Here is a 21109-nt window from a genome sequence, read left to right on the forward strand (position 1 = left end):
GAACCACTAGGGTGTTGTTATTTATGGACCTTGAGGCATACCGGGAGAGGCGGTACCGTAGGTACGAGGGTCTTAGGCCGTGAAGGGCTTTAAAGGTCAAAAGCAGCACCTTAAATCTGATCCTGTACTCCACCGGGAGCCAGTGCAGCTTGAAAACACTGGGTGAATATGCTCCCATGGCAGAGACCCTGTGAGGAGCCTCGCTGCAGCATTCTGTACCCGCTGGAGTTTCTGGGACAGCTTCAAGGGCAGCCCCGCGTAGAGCGAATTACAGTATTCAAGCCTGGAGATGACCGTCGCATGGATCACTGTGGCCAGGTCGGGGCGGGAAAGGTAAGGGACCAACTGCTTGATGCGGCGAAGGTGGAAAAATGTCGCCTTAGAAGCAGAATTTCAAGTTACACTAAGTTATTCTTTAGGCTTCGGTTATGAATTCAGGAAGAAAGGAAGGTGGGTCATGTCAAAGTACAAACTGGATACTTACAGCAAGAATACTTATCGCGAAGTATTGGAAGACACAAGAGTAACCCACCCAGGAAGAATGGCAGATGAAGTTGATAGACTACATGGAACTGGCGGAAATGACTGGCAGAATCCGAGACCAGGGAGAGGAGTCGGTGGAAGAAGACTGGAAAAAGTTTAAATATTATTTACAGAAATATTGTAAAATTAATGAATGTTAAAAGATTTTTGGAATGAACTTATATGGCTTTAGTAGAAATGTTATAAGGATTTAAGTATAAATAGATTAATGGAATTTTAAAGGTAAAATAAGGTTTAGAATGTGCTAGGATAATTATAGGACAGATAACAGAGGAAGATGGAAAGGAATTGCTGAAACATTTGACAGAAGTGGAATACAAAAAGGGAGGTGTGAAGAGGTCGGTGAAATGAGTGAATGAAAGATAAGATATTGAAATTGTTTGAGTGTTTTAAATTGTTTTTGTTTGGTTTTGTTAGTTTAATGTGTCTAGTGTTATGTAGTGTTTTTATATTGTATTGTATTGTATTGTCTTTTTCTTTTTCTTTCTTTCTTTTTTCTGTTTTTATTCGGTTTTGTACTGTGTAAATTGTTCAAAAAGCAATAAATATTATTTTTTTAAAAAAAGTACAAACTGGATAGGGTAGAGAAGGATAATTATGTATGAAGAGGGAGGCTGCAATACGTGTAACTCTACAGGTAGGGTTATCCCTAAAAGTTGTAAGTCCAGACACTCTCCAGGCATGTGATTCAATTATTCCCTTTCATCATTCAAGATGAATGAAAAATGAAGAGCAAACTTTATCTAAGGAGATACATTCATTCCCAAGGCAACTCTGTGTGTTTCATTACTACTGTGGTGGAAAACGGTTATAAATATGTTAAGAATCAGACAACAACTTTAGTTTTTGTGGCCAGGTGTTCCTTTGTGTTCAGATCAGGCCTCAGCACAAGAATGTAGCATTTGGGAATGAAGATGCAGCCCAGAAGCCCAGCACTAGAAGCCAAGATAGAGAAGATCTGCACGGCTACCATGTATTTCCCCTTGGTGCTCAGGTAGGTGGGCACAAAGGAGACCCAAACGCTGCAGAAGACCAGCATGCTGAAGGTGATCAGCTTGGCTTCATTGAAGGCCCCAGGCAGCTTCCTGGCCAGGAAAGCCACCGTGAAGCAGATGGCAGCCAGGAAGCCCATGTAACCCAGGACAGCATAAAACATGGCAACAGACGCTTCATTGCATTGCAGGGTGATCTCTCCAGCCTGGGAATGCTTGTCAGAGTCTGGGAATGGGGGAGAGATACACAGCCAAAGGATGCAAATGACCATTTGGACACTGGAGCAGGAAAGGACAATAGAGTTGGCCAGACTTTTCCCTAACCATCTCCTCACCCTGTTCCCTGGCTTTGTGGCCAGGAAGGCCAGCACCACCATGATGGTTTTGGACAGCAAAGAAGATACAGCAACTGAGAAGATGGTGCTGAAGGCCGTTTGTCGAAGGAGGCAGGTGACTTTCCTGGGACGGCCAATGAAGAGGAAGGAGGACAAGAAGGACAGCAGGAGGGAGACAAGGAGGATGAAGGAGAGGTCCCTGTTATTGGCTTTGACTATGGGAGTTTCCTTGTATTTAATGAAGATCCCTACAACAAAGCCTGTGGTTAAGGACAGGAAGAGAGCTAAAGAAGTCAGGAGAATCCCCAAATATTCTTTATATGATAGGAAGCTGATAATCCTCGGAATGCAGTGATCTCGGTCCTTGTTTGGATATTGTTCTTCTGGACATTTGGTGCAACGCTCTGCATCTGAGGAGGAGAAAAAGAATGGCCTTGGCTTTGCTTACAGACACATCCTATTACATGTCGAGAAATGCACTCACATGGGAGATATCAGAAAATGAGAATGTATTGTAAGAAAGGGAAGCTTCTTCGGTGCATTTCCTTATGCGATAGTTTTTGGGCAGTAACACTACTTCATTTCCATATTTCATTTCACTTTTGATTTGTAAACTGCCTTTCTATATTGCTATGCAGAAGGAGGGTTACAAGCTGAAGAAACAACAAAATAGACAGCAAAGATCACAGGCGACACACAAAAAGTCATAATAAAAGTATAACTTTAAAATAAACAACATATCAAATTAAGCAAAATTCAATACTATTCAAAAATAATACTAAGGAATAGTAAACAGTAAAATTTAATATCAGCAAATAATAAACAGCTAATACTTATCATGTACAATAAAGAATGACTAATCTATAATCAATAAAAAAACAGCAAGTCACAATGAATAAAATACCACAAAACATACAAACCATGTAAAAGGGTCAAACTGAGAAACAAGGACACACAACTTATGATTTATTTATTTTTAATATCTTGAACTCCTCTCTTCCAAGCTGCTACAGCTGTTCTCAAACTCCTTGACTGGGATATCCAATAACTTCCTGCTGAAATCCCATAACTTTTAATTCTTCTACAATAGAATGGAATGTTCACCTAATTTTTTATTATTATTGTGCATTCTTTCTCTCTTTTAAATAAATATTTGCTATTTACACTATTTCTCGTTTATTTTGAAGACATTTTTAATTTCCTTTGTGAGGGTGGTTCTGGTTCTCTGATCCTAGAAGGCTTGGTATAAAATAACCAAAGGTGTGCCTTATGGGCAGAGCAGGCTGAACCCAATTTGCATCTCAGAGATTGCTTCCTGCAAGTCATTTCTTTCAAATAACTTCCTGGAAGGCGATTAAAAATGCATCCAAATATGTCTTTAGAATCTTCACAGAACGTTTGTGACTAACAAATTCTCCCAACAAATTCCATCTCCTGTGGTGTCACCCACCTTCCTGTGTAGATATGGTCCCTTCCCCACATGGAACACAAGCGTAGCAGCAAAGCGGCTTGTCTTCTTGAACCACCTTGGCATATCCTGGGCGACACCTTTTGGTACACCTGGCGTGAGGAACAGTCTATCCATAAAGAAAAGATGACACATTAAAGGGGAAGTGTCAGCAATATTTGTTCCTATGGAACTCACTCAGAGAGTCTGGAAAGAACCCATCAGGGTCTCCTGTCCCACAAGAAAGCACCCTTGATGTAAGGGGTGCCAACTTGAGTAAAATATTGTGGGGGTCCAGGTAAGCCACACAACACATAATCGATGCCCATCAACTTTATGGAGCCCCAGCCCCCTCAAATATTTTAATGTGGGGCCCAAAGTCCCCACAGCTCCTAGGAGTTGGCTCCTATGCTTGATGTAAATGGCCTCGGCCCAGTATAGCTGAAGGAGCGTCTCCACCCCCATCGTTCTGCCCGGACACTGAGGTCCAGCGCCAAAGGCCTTCTGGCGGTTCTCTCATTGCGAGAAGCAAAGCTACAGGGAACCAGGCAGAGGGGCTCTTCGGGAGTGGCGCCCGCCCTGTCGAACGCCCTCCCATCAGATGTCAAAGCGATAAACAACTACCTGACATTCAGAAGACATCTTAAGGCAGCCCTGTTCAGGGAAGTTTTTAATGTGTGACATCTTAGTGTATTTTTGGACTCTGTGGAAACCTCCCAGAGTGGCTGGGGAGGCCCAGCCAGATGGGCGAGGTACAAATAATAAATTATTATTATTACTATTATTATTATGTAGAACGGAAGCCTCCCTGCTGTGTTTGCTTTTTAAATAATAACAGTAACAATTTATTTATACCCCACCCATCTGGCTGGGTTTCCACAGCCACTTTGGGAGGCTGCCCACAAAGATGTCTTATAAAAGTCAGGTAGTTGTTTATTTCCTTGACATCTGATGGGAGGATGTACCACAGGGCAGGCACCACTACCGAGAAGGCCCCGTCTGGTTCCCTGTAACCTCACTTCTTGCAGGGAGGGAACCGCCAGAAGGCCCTCGGAGCTGAACCTCAGTGTCTGGGCTGAACGATGGGGGTAGAGACGCTCCTTCAGGTCTACTGGGCTGAGGCGGTTTAGGGCTTTAAAGGTCAGCACCAACACTTTGTATTTTGCTCGGAAATGTACTGAAAAGAGTATTAATACATAGGTCTTTGAACTACTGGACTGAGGCACAGTCTAATAATAATAAAAAAGAAGATACATACAGGAGAAGTATTTGTGTGCCAGGAGTATTTGTGTCTATGGAGTTGATTCATAGAGTTGGGAAACAACCCAGCAAGTTCTCTAGGCACAGGGCAAAAGATGCAGAAACAAAAGAAAAGAAAAATCCCATCCCAGAGCAGCAGCAATAAAACACTCTGATGAAGAGCAGTATTTAAACATAGAGTATGATCACATCTTATGCAGGGGTTACATTCCGGGGAAGGAGTAGTATATGCAAAAATGTATATACAGAGGTACCTTGGTTCCTGAATGGCTTGGCTCCCAAATAAATCAGCTACCGATCGCTGCAAACTCGGAAGCAAGTGTTCCGGTTTGTGAACATTTTTCAGAAGCCAAACGTCCAATGCAGCTTTCAGTTGAGTGCAGGTAGCTCCCGCAGCCAATCAGAAGCCGTTCCTTGGTTTTCAAACAGTTTGGGGAGTTGAGTGGACTTCCGGAATGGATTAAGTTCCAGAACCAAAATTCCACTGCACTTGAATGAGCCCCTTGGAACGGCTCCTGCACAACCACCCTGACCTTCCGGAGCTGACAGGCCAAGCAGGCCTTACTCCCAAGTTCTCTTTTGCTCACTGGGCTTCAGGATGCTCTTGCATGGGCTCTGAGATGTTCTCATGAGATCTTGCAGGGCCGGGCTGGATTAACCATTAAACAAAATAAGTACGTTCTTAGGGCATCCAGGGAAGGCGGGCACCACAGGAATTTTTCTGTTGCTGGATTTACCATGGACCATATTGTGCAGCTCAATCAGGTCCCACAAGAAAGGCTCCCACAATAAATGAAAAAATTACATACATACATACATACATACATACATACATACATGTGTGTGCGTGTATCTGCACATGAAGAGCATTATGCACATTTAATAATTTACTTAATTAATTATAATGAAAGCATCAGTCAAACTTCCAAAAGATTATACTTGAATTCCTCTTGTAAATATTCAACAGATTACTAGATCTTAATGTGTATCATGTGGAATAAAGGGGCTCTTACCTGGTTGAACCTCTTGGGCCACACAATAGCTTCTGGGTTAATGGCGAGCTTGAAGTCAGTGGATGCCTCTCTCTCTATACTCCCAATTTTCACTCTAACACAAGACTCATTGGGAAGCACCACCCAATTCTCAATATCAAACATGATGGGCAGCTCCCCATTCTCACCCAAATACAGTCCGCCCATGGAAGTGTTCAACAACCGGGTTTCTCTTATGAAAGGGTGAAGCTGGAATGACAGGGGCAACACCAGCATTTCAAAGCATTTTGGACATCTCATCCCTTCTCCCTTTGAGCTCCAAAGTCCTGGCATAACTGGCCTCGTTGGAATTTACGGAGGACTAAACACCCGAACTTAGAAAGCATTTTAGATGCCTCATCCCTGCTTCCTTGGAACTCAAAACTCCTGTCATGCCACAACTTCTCCTACTTGCAAAACTAAACAGACACCCTCCAGGTGGAGGGACGTCTGCTTTTAACTTGTTTTGGCTACTTATGGTTTTATTATATGGTCTTATGTTTTTTATTGCCGTAGACCACCTTGATATTTTATGAAATACACATTTTTTATATATATATTTTCCAGCTGGAGCCTAAAGATAGAATCTAAATCTAAATGAATAAAACAAAAACCTTTTCCTCACTGTTGCATTTGTGTCTAAATCAATGAGAATGATTATTGTAGAGTTGGTAGAAAGAACTTCAATTTCTAGAAAGGGAAAGGAAATACCTGCCATGGCTCTAGCCTTTGACATGCCAACTGGTCTCCTCCACCCGCCATCAATATCTGCTTTGATCTAGATGAACAGGCAACATTTAAAGCATGTGCCATGATTTGGAAACTGAAGTATGTTCTGTGGCTGTCTTGAGACAGAACACTCTGCAGCTCCTCTTCAGACGGCACCTCCAGATCCTCCATATCTCTGCATCTTGTCCAACCTCTCACAGCGAGGACGTGCTTTGAGTTTGAACAACTAAATGCTTTTTGCCGGAAAAGATTAAGATAAGACTCTTTTTTACAGCAGTTCCGTTTGCTCCTAATTTTGGTCTTCATTACAAAGGAGAATGAGCCATGGATATACTTCAAGGACTTGGGAAAGAAAAATAAATTCATGTCAATGTCTTGAAAAGCTGTTGTGAGCCATACTTTTGGACCAATTTGTTGCTCGAGTTCTTGTTGTAGTGTCATGATGAAACCCAGTGCCATCTGAATGTTTACATAGTAAAGGAATACATTGGTTTGTTTACATAGGGCAATAAATTCACTTTGTGTGAACATCTTAGGTTCATTATTTTCTGGTATTCTTACTGAAAAGGCAACACAAATTCCATTGCTGGCCATCAGAGATGTCAAGGCACTCAAGAACTTTTCTCCATTCTCACTGTCTGGAGCAAAGAGGCCGATCCACGTCCATCCAAAATGCTGGAGCAACTTTACAATCCCCAGGTACTGAACTTCTTCATTGGGGACCGTACGGTAGACAAAAGGGACTTTGGTGTTCTCATCAACAACCCCAGATACAAAGCCATAACTGATCTGGAGTGGGGAAGAAAAGTACAGTGTTTTATTTTCAGAGCAAAGTACAGGATTAGCCTGAAATATTTAATACCTAACAAATATTGTGCTGGCCTGGGCTGATAGTTTTATTTTGAAACTTTGGGCAGTTGCAAAACTAGCAAAGTCTCTGTGTTGAAGAGTCATAGAATCGTACAGTTGGAAGCGACCCTGAGGTTCATCTTGTCCTCCCCCCTGCAATGCAGCTGTCCCATACGGGGATCAAGCCTGCAATCTTGACGTTGGCAGCACCACACTCTAACGAACTGAGCTATCTAGCTTAACATAACTCAGGATTTTCTCCCTCTTTGATGCCTCATTTTGTTGACAATAATGAGAATTTGTTTTGCTGCTGAACCTGTTTTGTGTCGCACCCTTCATACCTGTGGGATTTTGTACATGCCTGACGTGGTTGAAATCACTTTGGAGATGATGGAATTGGCTCCTTCAAGAACAGCCAAGATATTATTCCATTTTCCACAGCGATAGTTTGGAATATTGCTTTCCCCACCTGCAAGCAGGTCTAGCATGGCATCAGAAGTGATCCTTGCATTGTAATAGTTCTCATAGAGGCTGTAGCCCAGTGTGATGTTGGGTAAGAGCCTGGGATCCCGGTTGATCTCTTGGATGGTGAACAAGAAGGACAAGATGTGCCAGTAGAACCTAAATGTCAATCTGTATGAATTCAATCAAATAAAAAGTGTCAAACCATTCACCATTTAATGAAAATAAATCATGATCAGGCTCATATATACACCCGTGTTCTTCAGCAAGCATCACAGCAGCACAGAAGGTAAAAATAGAGCACGCCTGGGAAGATGCAACCCACTAGCTGCTGTGAAACTCAAGTTCCCTTCAGCCCCTGCCAGCATGGCCAGTGATCAGGGGTGATGGGAGCTGGAGTCCCGCGACATTGGGAAGACCACAGAGTCCTCACCACTAAAATGGAGACTATTTCCCTAGTAAACAGGAGCCATTGGGGGGCAGTAGAAAAACGTGACATCCTTCTGCATATAATTACTTACTCGTCCCTAAAGCTGGTTAATGGGGGCTGCGAAAAGATGTATGGAAGTTGTAGACCAAACACATTTGGAGATATTATCCCGCCAATGAGGAAGTCGCCACTCTGGAAATAATTCTGTGCTTTGTTTCCTTCCCAGATTGGATTCAGGGGGCATTTTGCCTTCAGGTTTCTACAGGATTCAAGCAAAATGAACAGCATCAGCATCTGGGATCTCATTCTCACTGATTGCTACACCTCTCTTGTGAATGTTCCTCTCTCCCCCATAGCCAGCTACATCAGAAGAAGCCAAAAAACTCTTATTTATCCAATATGGGTAGTGCTCAGCGATAGCTTCAGAGCCATTAAACCTCACACAGATATATCCCACCCCCCTTACTCTCAATCATGATTCAGTCTGTCTCTGACACAGGTGATCTTCTGTGAATCAACTTCTCTCTCAGGAACAAGGCAGATTAAATCATGATGATTTTGATAATTATTGGGGAAAGGAAGTTCATCTCTGCAACAACCTGAAGTCTCTGTGTGGCTTGAAGGCAGGAGCAGAATTGGAGATAAACATGGTTGCGAGGAATCAAAGTCGGTGCCCCAAAGTTTGACATGGGTCACGTGGTGTGTGAGATTGGCACGAACTTTGCTGCTGACAAGAGCATTAGAAGAGTCCTGCTGCTGGTTCAGTTCTGAACCTAATCTAATCCAGTATCCTGTTGCACCCAGTGGCAATCCAAGTTGACGGCAACAGCTCTTTCCTGGAGGTGACCTCAGCAACTGGCATTCAGAAATATGAAGCCTCTGATCCTGGCAGCCATGTGATCGCCTTTCAAATGTGACTCAGTTAGCAGCTGAAACAGAATAAACAAACTCCTTCCAGTAGCGCTGGACCCTACAAAGTTGATGGGTATTCCCATCCAAATGGTGTGTGCGCACTGCATCATGTGATCATTTATATGGGGTATGGCTTACCTGGGTCCTCACAATATTTTATTCAAGTTGGCACCCCTGACATCAAGGGTGCTTTCTTTCAATTCAAATAAAACTAATGGCAACCATTGGGCTAGAGTTCTGTGAGGATTACCAAAGGGGGGGGGGTCAGACTGTGCCTTGGCCAAAGGCTTGGTTACTGGGGGCTGGGGAAAGTTATATGGAAGTTGCTCAGCAAAGCTTCTTGGAGATATGATTCCACTAATGAGGAAGTCTCCAAGCCGCGAATAACTCTGCACTTCATTTTCTTCCCTCATCAAATTTAAAGAGCACTTTGCTTTCAGCTTCCCACAGACTTGTCATGTGACAAAGACACATGAGAGCAGAAGCAGAAAAGCAGGCTGGGAAGTGCTGGGACTGTTTTTCAGTTGCTGTTTTTAATACTATTGTAGCCTTTTCAGGCTTTGCCTTCAGGAGGGAAGAGCATTGCGCCCGGGACAGGGAAGTGGGAGTCAAGCAGACACTCCAGGGTTGATCCAGAGAAAGAGCTTTATTACTACCATCCGGGCTTGGTAGAAGGAGCAAGTATGATAACTCCCAAGCTTAGCACAAGTTCACAGCCATTTGCACAAAGCATATATTCCCCTCCAGTCCCCCCCCCTTCTCCCCCTCCTCAGGAGTCTTGCCTCATGAGTTTCCCTGAGCATGAACAGAAAGCTCTTGTCTTGGGACTCTTGGCACCCTTCCCAGGAAAGGGGGATGAGAAGCCAAGGAGGTTGAGGAGCCTTGCGTTTCAGCGTGTCCAAGATGTGTTGCAACTGGATGAGATAAGACTCAGTTCCCAGGCCTGCTTATTCTTGGCATTGATAGAGTCTATTCATTAGCTCCTTGAAGCTCTCTCGTACTGATAAAAATAACCTTTTGCTATGCAGCAGCATCTTGTGAGAAAGCAGAGAAGAGCAGAGAAAAGCTGAAGCTGTGGATTTTTAGAAGAGAGAAATGGGAACTTTGGTTTTGAGGCCTGGGGTGAAGTCTTGAGGCCTGGGGTGACTTCGGGCCTAGGTGGGGTCACCTGTCCTCACCTCCTTCATTAGAAGCAGAATTTCAGGTTACACTAAGTTATTTTTTTTTTTCCAATATAATTTTTATTCAGTTTACAAATAAAACAAATTAATACAATTCATACAATTTTTTAAATCCATACTCTTTTTTTGACTTCCCTCAACTTGGCTGGTACTCCTTCCCTTCTTAATTTCCTACACATTTCTAAAATCTCATCTAATTTATAAATTAAATCTTGTTTCACTCCAGTTCTAATCTTTCTTTTTTACAAAGCTTCATTAAAAGTTACAAGCGTTATTTGTTTTTCACTTAAATTATGCATATATTCTGCAAACTTTTCCCATTCTTCAGTAAATCTCTGATCTCATCGATTTCGGATTCTTCCTGTCAGTCTATCAAGTTCTGCAAAGTCCATCATCTTCATTCTCCATTCTTCCAATGCTGGTAACTCTTCTTGCTTCCATTTCTGTGCTATCAGTATTCTCGCTGCTGTTACTGCATATAAAAATAATTTCCTATCTTTCTTGTTTATCTCATTCCCTACAATACCAAGTAGGAGTGCTTCTGGTTTCTTAGCAAAGGTATATTTAAATATTTTTTTCAATTCATTATATATCATTTCCCAGTAACTTTTTACTTTCTTGCACTCCCACCACATATGGTAAAATGTACCTTCTTTATCTTTACATTTCCAACATTTATTACATCCCTTGTACATCTTTGCTAATTTCACGGATGTTAAATACCATCAATACATCATTTTCATCACATTTTCTTTTATAGTTGTACATGCAGTAAATCTTAAACCTTCTTTCCACAGTTTTTCCCAATCCTCCATTTGTATGTTATATCCAAAGTCTTTAGCCCAGTCAATCATGACTGATTTTATCTCTTCATCTTTTGTGTGCCATTCAAACAATATCTTATACATTTTAGCCAAAATTTTAAAATCACTGTTTATTATTTCTTTCTGGAATTTCGATTCTTTCTCCTCGAAACCTCTTAACTTTAGATCTTTTTTAAACATTTCATTAATTTGATAATAGTGCAGCCAGTCATTAACTTCTTCTTCAGTCTCTTAACTTCTTCTTATGGCCTCAACATCCATTTGCCATCTATTTTTCTTATTAAGTCTCGATATGTTACCCAATCCCCCTTCATATTAGTTTTTTTCACACATAATACCTCTAATGGTGACATCCAAAATGGCGTTTTTGCCTCCAACAAGTTTTTATACTTTTCCCAAACTTCTATCAATGAGCCTCCTTTGGTGTGGTTTCCAAACCCTTTGTGTACTCGCTTTTTATCATACCATAAATAAGCATGCCACCCAAATCTGTTGTCAAAACCTTCTAAATCCAGTAAATCAGTGTTTTCCAATTTTATCCATTCCTTCAACCAGCAGAGGCAGGATGCTTCATAATATAATTTCAGGTCCGGCAGGGCAAAGCCTCCTCTTTCTTCCGCATCCGTCAATATCTTAAACTTTATTCTCAGCTTCTTACCCTGCCATATGAACCTTGAAATTTCTCTTTGCAAATTTTTAAAAATCGCTGCCCCTCTGATTACTGGAATGGTTTGAAACAAAAACAGCATCATTGGTAGCACGTTCATTTTTATTATTGCGATTCTATCCCAAAATGAAAATTTCATTCTTCCCCACACCTCTAGGTCTTTTTTGATCCTGTTCTTTGTTGGAATATAGTTATTTTGATATAGATCAATGCTTCTTGGGGTTAACCAAACTCCCAAATATTTAATTTTCTTTACCACTTCTATTTCTAACTGTTGCTGCACTTTGTCAATAGTTTCTCAGTCCATATTTCTACAAATCATTTTAGTCTTTTTCTTATTTAAAATAAATCCTGCCAGGTGACCAAACTGTTCTATTTCCTTCCAAACTTCCCTTATGGTGTCTGTCGAATTTTCCAGAGTTAAAACCAAGTCATCAGCAAAGGCTTTGATCTTATATTGCTTGTTTCCTACCGTAATCCCATTTATTTGTTGATTGTTTCTTATTGCTCTTAAAAAAACTTCCAGGACCATGATGAATAACATTGGTGAAAGCGGGCATCCTTGCCTAGTACCTTTGGTTATTTTTATGTTTTCTGTCACCACGTTGTTAACTATTAATTTTGCTCTTTGATCTTTATATATTGCCCCTATACCATTCATGATACTTTGTCCAATATCCATCATTTCAAAATGTTTTAACATAAATTCCCAAGAAATATTGTCAAAGGCCTTTTCCGCATCTACAAATATCAGCATAGCTTGCATATCATTCCTGGCATTCAAATATTCCAAAACATTAATTATATTCCTGATATTATCTTTCATTTGTCTGCCAGGAAGAAAGCCTGCTTGATCTTCATGTATCAAATCCTTTAACAACTTTTTCATTCTGTTCGCCAATATGTTGGTGAATAGTTTGTAATCATTATTTAAAAGCGAAATCGGCCTATAGTTCTTAACTTGGGTCAAATCTGAGTCCTGCTTGGGTATTAAGGCAATATATGCCTCTTTCCATGTTTCTGGTATTTCTTTTTTCGTTAATATATCGTTAAACTATAACGTCTTTCATTTCTTTGTAAAATCTTGCACTGAATCTGTCAGGGAACTGCCATCGGAGCAGGAGGAGGTGAGAGGGCTCCCGGATGATGGTGGAGAGGGTCCCAGTAGGAGGAGGGATAGCCCATACGCTGGGGAAGGAAATCAGCGTAACACCAGCGGAGAAGGGGAGGAGATAGAGGAAGCGGAGAGGTGTCTCCAGGACTCTTCGCAGGAGACAAGCGGAGAGGGGACTAGTGCTCCTTTGCCCACACCCACCTTGCGCAAAAAGCTTTCGCGCAGGCAACGGGGGAGGAGACTGGGTGTCAAGCAGCTTTTATGTTGGAAGCGGTTTAAGAAACGCCCACTGACGGATTCTGCCAGCGACTGAGGCAGCCATGGAATAGAGGGCTGTCTAGTCAGAAAGGGTTCAACCATGCAACCTAGCCAGGAGTAAAGGCTACTTACGCACAAGCAATCCCTAGAACCATTATAGAATCCATCTGGTCCTGGGGTCTTTCCACTTTTTAACTCTTTAATTGCTTTTTCTATTTCTTCTTGTTCTATCATCTCATTTAATTTACTTTTCTCTTTTGTCGGAATTTTCTGCACCCCTTTCTCATTCAAATATTCCTCTATTTTCTTTAAATTATCTTTCTCCTTCTTTTTATATAATTGTCTATAAAAGTCCACAAATCCTTTCCTTATTCCTTTCAGATCATCTATTTCTTTGTCTTCAACCACAATCTTATGTACCATGTTCTGTCCTTTCCTTTTCATAATTTGCCATGCCAATAATTTCCCTGATTTGTTTGCATATTCAAAATTCTTTTGTCTCATCATTTTGATGTTCCATTCCACTTCCTTATTATTATCATAGAGAATTGCGTTTGTAAGGTTTTTATATTCATTTTTAGTTTTTTATCATTTGGTTTTTCAGTAAGTTTTTTCTCATTTTCCATAATTTGTTTTAAAATTTCTTTTTTTCCTTTATCTCTCTGTTTATTTTTAATTGCATTTTGTTGTATAAAGAAACCTCTCATAACTGCTTTCCCAGCATCCAACACTATGCTGTTTTTTGTTCCTTTATTCATGTTGTTAATGAAATAGTCTCTCATTTGTTTTTTCGCATTCTCTACTATTTTTTGATCATCAAAAAGACTTTCATTTATTCTCCAACGAAAAGATTTTTCTTCAAATCCTTTTAAGGTACATTTTATTGGATTGTGGTCCGAAAGGACTTTAGGTTGGATTTCAATCTTTAATATTCTTGATGTAAGATCGTTTGTTATCCAAATTTGGTCAATTCTTGACATTGATTGATTTGCTTCTGAGTGATAGGTAAATTGTTTTTCCAATGGGTGTTTTAGTCTCCAGATAGCAATTAAATTACAGTTCTCTACCACTGAAAAAAAAAGTCTTTGGTAGTTTCCCTTCCTTTGCTTTTCCTGATGCTCTCACTCTGTCCATCTCCACTGAGACCACTGCGTTCATATCACCCATAATTATAATTTTTTGATCCATGTACTCAAATAATCTCTCCTCTAAGTCCCTGAAAAAATCTATTTTGTTTTCATTGGGTGCATACACTCCGACAATTATTATTTTTTTGCCTTGCCATTTGACTTGTACTGCCACAATTCTACCTTCTTCATCTTTAAATATCTGATGGGCTTCTATTTTATTTTTTATATATAAAACCACTCCTCTATTTTTTACTTTGTCTGATGAAATAAATTCATTTCCTAATTTTTTATTTATTAAAATTTTCTATGTCTCCTCATTACATGTGTCTCTTGTAAACAAATAATGTCCAGATTTTGTTTTTTCAAATATTGTTGAATTTTATTCCGTTTTTTTTTTTTTATCATTGATCCCATTAACATTCCATGTCTACCCTAGGTTATGAACTCAGGAAGAAAGGAAGGTGGGTCATGTCAAAGTACAAACTGGATATGGTAGAGAAATATAATAATAATAATAATAATAATAATAATAATAATAATAATAATAATATTTTTTTATTTATACCCCGCCCTCCCCAGCCAAGGCCAGGCTCAGAGTGGCTTACAGGCAATAATAAAAACAAGATGAATGATTACAACTTAAAAACAAAAGTAAAATACAACATTAAAATAATGGAACATTAAAATATTAAAATGTAGCCTCATCGCAGGAGGAGAAGGAAAAGAAAAAAGAAACAGAGGGAGGGAGGGAATCAAATTGGCTTCAAGCCAAAGGCCAGGCGGAACAACTCTGTCTTACAGGCCCTGCGGAAAGAAATCAGATCCTGCATGGCCCTGGTCTCATGAGGCAGAGCGTTCCACCAGGCCAGAGCCAGAGTTGAAAAGGCCCTGGCTCTGGTTGAAGCCAATCTAACTTCCTTAGGGCCTAGGACCACTAGGGTGTTGTTATTTATGGACCTTGAGGCTCTCCGTGGGGCATACCAGGAGAGACGGTCCCGTAGGTACGAGGGTCCCAGGCCGTGAAGGGCTTTAAGGTCAAAAGCAGCACCTTAAATCTGACCCTGTACTCCACCATAACAAAATTATGTATGAAGAGAGAGGCTGCACTCCGTGTAACGCTAGAGGTAGTTATCCCTAAAAGTTGTAAGTCCAGACACTCTCCAGGCATGTGATTCAATGATTCCCTTTCATCATTCAAGATGAATGAAAAACGAAGAGCAAATTTTATCTAAGGAGATAAATTCATTCCCAAGGCAACTCTGTGTGTTTCACTACTACTGCGGTGGAATACAGTTATAAATATGCTAAGAATCAGGCAACAACTTTAGTTTTTGTGGCCAGGTGTTCCTTTGTGTTCAGATTAGGCCTCAGCACAATAATGTAGCATTTGGGAATGAAGATGCAGCCCAGAAGCCCAGCACTAGAAGCCAAGATAGAGAAGATCTGCACGGCTACCATGTATTTCCCCTTTGTGCTCAGGTAGGTGGGCACAAAGGAGACCCAAACGCTGCAGAAGACCAGCATGCTGAAGGTGATCAGCTTGGCTTCATTGAAGGCCCCAGGCAGCTTCCTGGCCAGGAAAGCCACCGTGAAGCAGATGGCAGCCAGGAAGCCCATGTAACCCAGGGCAGCATAAAACATGGCAACAGACCCTTCATTGCATTGCAGAGTGATCTCTCCAGCCTGGGAATGCTTGTCAGAGTCTGGGAATGGGGGAGAGATGCCCAGCCAAATGATGCAAATGACCATTTGGACACTGGAGCAGGAAAGGACAATGGAGTTGGCCAGACTTTTCCCTAACCATCTCCTCACCCTGTTCCCTGGCTTTGTGGCCAGGAAGGCCAGCACCACCATGATGGTTTTGGACAGCAAAGAAGATACAGCAACTGAGAAGATGGTGCTGAAGGCCGTTTGTCGAAGGAGGCAGGTGACTTTCCTGGGACGGCCAATGAAGAGGAAGGAGGACAAGAAGGACAGCAGGAGGGAGACAAGGAGGATGTAGGAGAGGTCCCTGTTGTTGGCTTTGACTATGGGAGTTTCCTTGTGTTTAATGAAGATCCCTACAACAAAGCCTGTGGTTAAGGACAGGAAGAGAGCCAAAGAAGTCAGGAGAATCCCCAAATATTCTTTATATGATAGGAAGCTGATAATCCTCGGAATGCAGTGATCTCGGTCCTTATTTGGATATTGTTCTTCTGGACATTTGGTGCAACGCTCTGCATCTGAGGAAGAGAAAAAGAATGGCTTTGGCTTTGCTTACAGACATATTCTATTACATGTCGAGAAATGCACTCATATGGGAGATATCAGAAAATGAGAATGTATTGTAAGAAAGGGAAGCTTTTTTGGTGCATTTCCTTATGCGATAGTTTTTGTGCAGTAACACCGCTTCATTTCCATATTTCATTTCACTTTTAATTTGTATACTGCCTTTCTATATTGCTATCCAGAAGGAGGGTTACAAGTAGAGGAAACAACAAAATAGACAGCAAAGATCACAGGCGTAAAACGCACACAAAAAGTCAGCATCAAAGCATAACTTTAAAATAAGCAACATATCATATAAAGCAATATTCAATAATATTCAATCATAAAACTCAGAAATAGTAAAAAGTAAAATTTAATATCAGCAAATAATAAACAGCTAACACTTACCATGTACAATAAAGAATTACTAATCTATAATCAATAAAAAGCAGCAACTCACAATGAGTAAAATACCACAAAACATGCAAACCATGTAAAAGGGTCAAACTGAGAAACAAGGACACACAACTTATAATTTATTTATTTTTAATATCCTTGAACTCCTCTCTTCCAAGCTGCTACAGCTGTTCTCAAACTCCTTGTCTGGGATATCCAATAACTTCCTGCTGAAATCCCATAATTTTTAATTGTTCTACAATTAAAATGTAATGTAATGCAATGTAATGTAATGTTCACCTATTTTTTTTTTTATTGTGCATCATGCTTTCTCTCTTTTAAATAAATATTAGCTATTTTCACTATTTTTCATTTATTTTGAAGACATATTTAATTCACTTTTGTGAGGCTGGTTCTGGTTCTCTGATCCTAGAAGGCTTGGTACAAAATAGCCAAAGCTGTGCCTTATGGGCAGGGCAGGCTGAACCCAATTTGCATCCCAGAGATTGCTTCCTGCGAGTCATTTCTTTCAAATAAATTCCTGGAAGGGGATTAAAAATGAAGAAATCAATAAAGGATCTGCATCCAAATACGTCTTTAGAATCTTCACAGAAGGTTTCTGGCCAATATGTTGCCCTATTCATATTCTCCCAACAAATTCCATCTCCTGTGGCGTCACCCACCTTCCTGTGTAGATATGGTCCCTTCCCCACACGGAACACAAGCGTAGCAGCAAAGCGGCTTTCCTTCTTGGACCACCTTGGCATATCCTGGGCGACACCTTTTGGTACACCTGGCGTGAGGAACAGTCTAGCCATAAAGAAAAGATGGCACATTAAAGGGGAAGTGCCAGCAATATTTGTGCGTATGGAACTCACTCAGAGAGTCTGGAAAGAACCCAGCAGGGTCTCCAGTCCCACAAGAAAGCTCCCTTGATGTAAGGGGTGCCAACTTGAATAAAATATTGTGGGTGCCCAGGCAAGCCACACAACACATAATCGATGCCCATCAACTTTCCTAGGAGTTGGCTCCTATGGTTGATGTAGAATGGAAACCACCCTACTCTGTTTGCTTTTTAAACAATAACAATAACAATAACAACAATTTATTTATACCCCACCCATCTGGCTGGGTTTCCCCAGCCACTCTGGGCGGCTTCCAACAAAAGATTAGGAATACATTAAAATATCAATCATTAAGAACTTCCCTAAACTTGGCTGCCTTCAGTTGTCTTATAAAAGTCAGGAAGTTGTTTATTTTCTTGACATCTGATGGGAGGGCGTTCCACAGGGCAGGCACCACTACTGAGAAGGCCCTCTGCCTTGTTCCCTGTAACCTCACTTCTTGCAGGGAGGGAACCACCAGAAGGCCCTCGGAGCTGGACCTCAGTATCCGGGCTGAACAATGGGGGTGGAGACGCTCCTTTAAATATATTGGGCTGAGGCGGTTTAGGTCTTTACACGTCAGCACCAACACTTTGAATTGTGGCTTACAGTTGAGTGCAGGAAGCTCCCGCAGCCAATTGGAAGCCGTTCCTTGGTTTTCAAACAGTTTGGGGAGTTGAGCGGACTTCCGGAATGGATTAAGTTCAAGAACCAAAATTCCACTGTACTCGAATGAGCCCCTTGGAACGGCTCCTGCACAACCATCCTGACCTTCCGGTCAGGCCTTACTCCCAAGCTCTCTCTTTTGCTCACTGGGCTCCAGGATGCTCTTGCGTGGGCTCTGCGATGTTCTCATGAGATCTCGCAGGGCCGGGCTGGATTTACCATTAAGCAAAACAAGTACGTGCTTAGGGCATCCAGGGAAGGTGGGCAACACAGAATTTTTCTGTTGCTGGATTTACCAGGGATCATATTGTGCACCTCAATCAGGTTCCACAAAAAGGCTCCCACAACAAATGAAAAAATTACATACATACAAATATTTGAACATACATATATACATACATGTGTGTGTGTGTATCTGCACATGTAGAGCATTATACACATTTAATAATTTGCTTAATTAATTATAATGAAAGCATCAGCCAAACTTCCCAAAGATTATACTTGAATTCCTCTTGGAAATATTCAACAGATTACTAGATCTTCATTTGTATCATGTGGAATAAAGGGGCTCTTACCTGGTTGAACCACTTGGGCCACACAATAGCTTCTGGGTTAATGGCGAGATTGAAGTCAGTGGATGCCTCTCTCTCTATACTCCCAATTTTCACTCTAACACAAGACTCATTGGGAAGCACCACCCAATTCTCAATATCAAACATGATTGGCAGCTCCCCATTCTCACCCAAATACAGTCCGCCCATGGAAGTGTTCAACAACCAGGTTTCTCTTAAGAAAGAGTGAAGCTGGAATGACAGGGAAAAGACCAGCATTTCAAAGCACTTTGGACATCTCATCCCTGCTCCCTTTCAGCTCCAAAGTCCTGGCATACCTGGCCTCGTTGGAATTTACAGAGGACTAAACACCAGAACTTAGAAGGCATTTTGGATGCCTCATCCCTGCTTCCTTGGAACTCAAAACTCCTGTCGTGCCACAACTTCTCCTACTGGCAAGACTAAACAAACACCCTTCAGGTGGAGGGACATCTGCTTTTAACTGGTTTTGGCTTCTTTTGGTTTTATTATATGATCTTATGTTTTTTATTGCAGTAGACCACCTTGATATTGCATTCGTGTCTAAATCAATGAGAATGATTATTGTAGAGTTGGTAGAAAGATCTTTGATTTCTAGAAAGGGAAAGGAAATACCTGCCATGGCTGTAGCCTTTGACATGCCAACTGGTCTCCTCCACCCGCCATCAACATCTGCTTTGACCTAGATGAACAGGCAACATTTAAAGCATGTGCCATGATTTGGAGACTGAAGTATGTTCTGTGGCTGTCTTGAGACAGAACACTCTGCAGCTCCTCTTCAGACGGCACCTCCAGATTCTCCACATCTCTGCATCTTGTCCAACCTCTCACAGCGAGGAGGTGCTTTGAGTATGAACAACTAAATGCTTTTTGCCGCAAAAGATTACGAAGATAGGACTCTGATTTACAGCAGTCACGTTTGCTCCTTATTTTGGTCTTCATTACAAAGGAGAATGAACCATGGATATACTTCAAGATCTTGGGACCAAAAAACAAATTCATGTCAAGGTCTTTAAAAGCTGTTGTGAGCCATACTTTTGGCCCAATTTGTTTCTCGTTTTCTTGTTGTAGTACCATGATGAAACCCAGTGCCGTATGACTGTTTGCATAGTAAATGAATACATTGGTCTGTCTACATAGGGCAATAAATTCACTTCGTGCTAAGATCTCATGTCCCTTCTTTTCTGGTATTCTTACTGAAAAGGCACCACAAATTCCATTGCTGGCCATCAGAGATGTCAAGGCACTCAAGAACCTTTCTCCATCCTCATTCTCTGAAGCAAAGAGGCCGATCCACGTCCATCCAAAGTGCTGGAGGAACTTTACAATCCCCAGGTACTGAACTTCCTCATTGGGGACCATACGGTAGACAAAAGGAACTTTGGTGTTCTCATCAACAACCCCAGATACAAAGCCATAACTAATCTGGAGTGGGGAAGAAAAAGTATTGTGTTTCATTTTCAAAGAACAGGATTAGCCTGAAATATTTAATACCTAACAAATATTGTGCTGGCCAGGACTGATAGTTTTATTTGGAAACTTTGGGAGGCTGCAACACTAGCAAAGTCTCCGTGTTGAAGAATCATAGAATCATAGAGTTGGAAGCGACCCTGAGGTTCATCTTGTCCTCCCCCCTGCAATGCAGGTGTCCCATACGGGGATCAAGCCTGCAACCTTGACGTTGGCAGCACAACACTCTAAACAACTGAGCTATCTAGCTTAACATAGCTCAGGATTTTCTCCCTCTTTGATGCCTCTTCTTGACTCTGCTGACGATAATGAGAATTGATTTTGCTGCTGAACCCCTTTGGTGTCCCTCCATGCCCCACCCTTCTTACCTGTGGGATTTTGTACATGCCTGACGTGGTTGAAATCACTTTGGAGATGATGGAATTGGCTCCTTCAAGAACAACCGAGATATTATTCCATTTTCCACAGCGATAGTTTGGAATATTGCTTTCCCCACCTGCAAGCAGGTCTAGCATGGCATCAGAAGTGATCCTTGCATTGTGATAGTTCTCATAGAGGCTGTAGCCCAGAGTGATGTTGGGTAAGAGCCTGGGATCCCGGTTGATCTCTTGGATGGTGAACAAGAAGGACGAGATATGCCAGTAGAACCTATTTGACAAACTGTATGAAATCAATCAATTAAAAAGTCTCAA

General features: G+C 41.4%; 2 protein-coding genes across 2 annotated transcripts in view; both read right to left on the reverse strand.

Moving 5' to 3' along the window:
* Positions 1-1137: 1137 nt before the first annotated feature.
* LOC310670171 (vomeronasal type-2 receptor 26-like) lies at positions 1138-8384 on the reverse strand (the record flags this gene model as incomplete). Its single annotated transcript, XM_083424977.1, has 6 exons — positions 1138-2280; positions 3321-3447; positions 5591-5818; positions 6320-7126; positions 7528-7819; positions 8170-8384. 6 exons carry the CDS (start codon positions 8382-8384, stop codon positions 1370-1372), a joined length of 2580 nt encoding a protein of 859 aa, XP_083281103.1. The 3' UTR covers positions 1138-1369.
* Positions 8385-15380: 6996 nt separating this feature from the next.
* Positions 15381-21109, reverse strand: part of LOC310670184 (vomeronasal type-2 receptor 26-like) — a gene marked incomplete at its 5' end in the record, with an annotated part of 52633 nt that continues 46904 nt past the window's right edge. Inside the window, one exon of the mRNA XM_083425020.1 lies at positions 15381-15421. The remainder of the gene's footprint in view (positions 15422-21109) is intronic.

This window comes from Podarcis tiliguerta (assembly GCF_965153285.1).
Source record: "Podarcis tiliguerta genome assembly, chromosome: 2".
Lineage (NCBI taxonomy): Eukaryota > Metazoa > Chordata > Lepidosauria > Squamata > Lacertidae > Podarcis > Podarcis tiliguerta.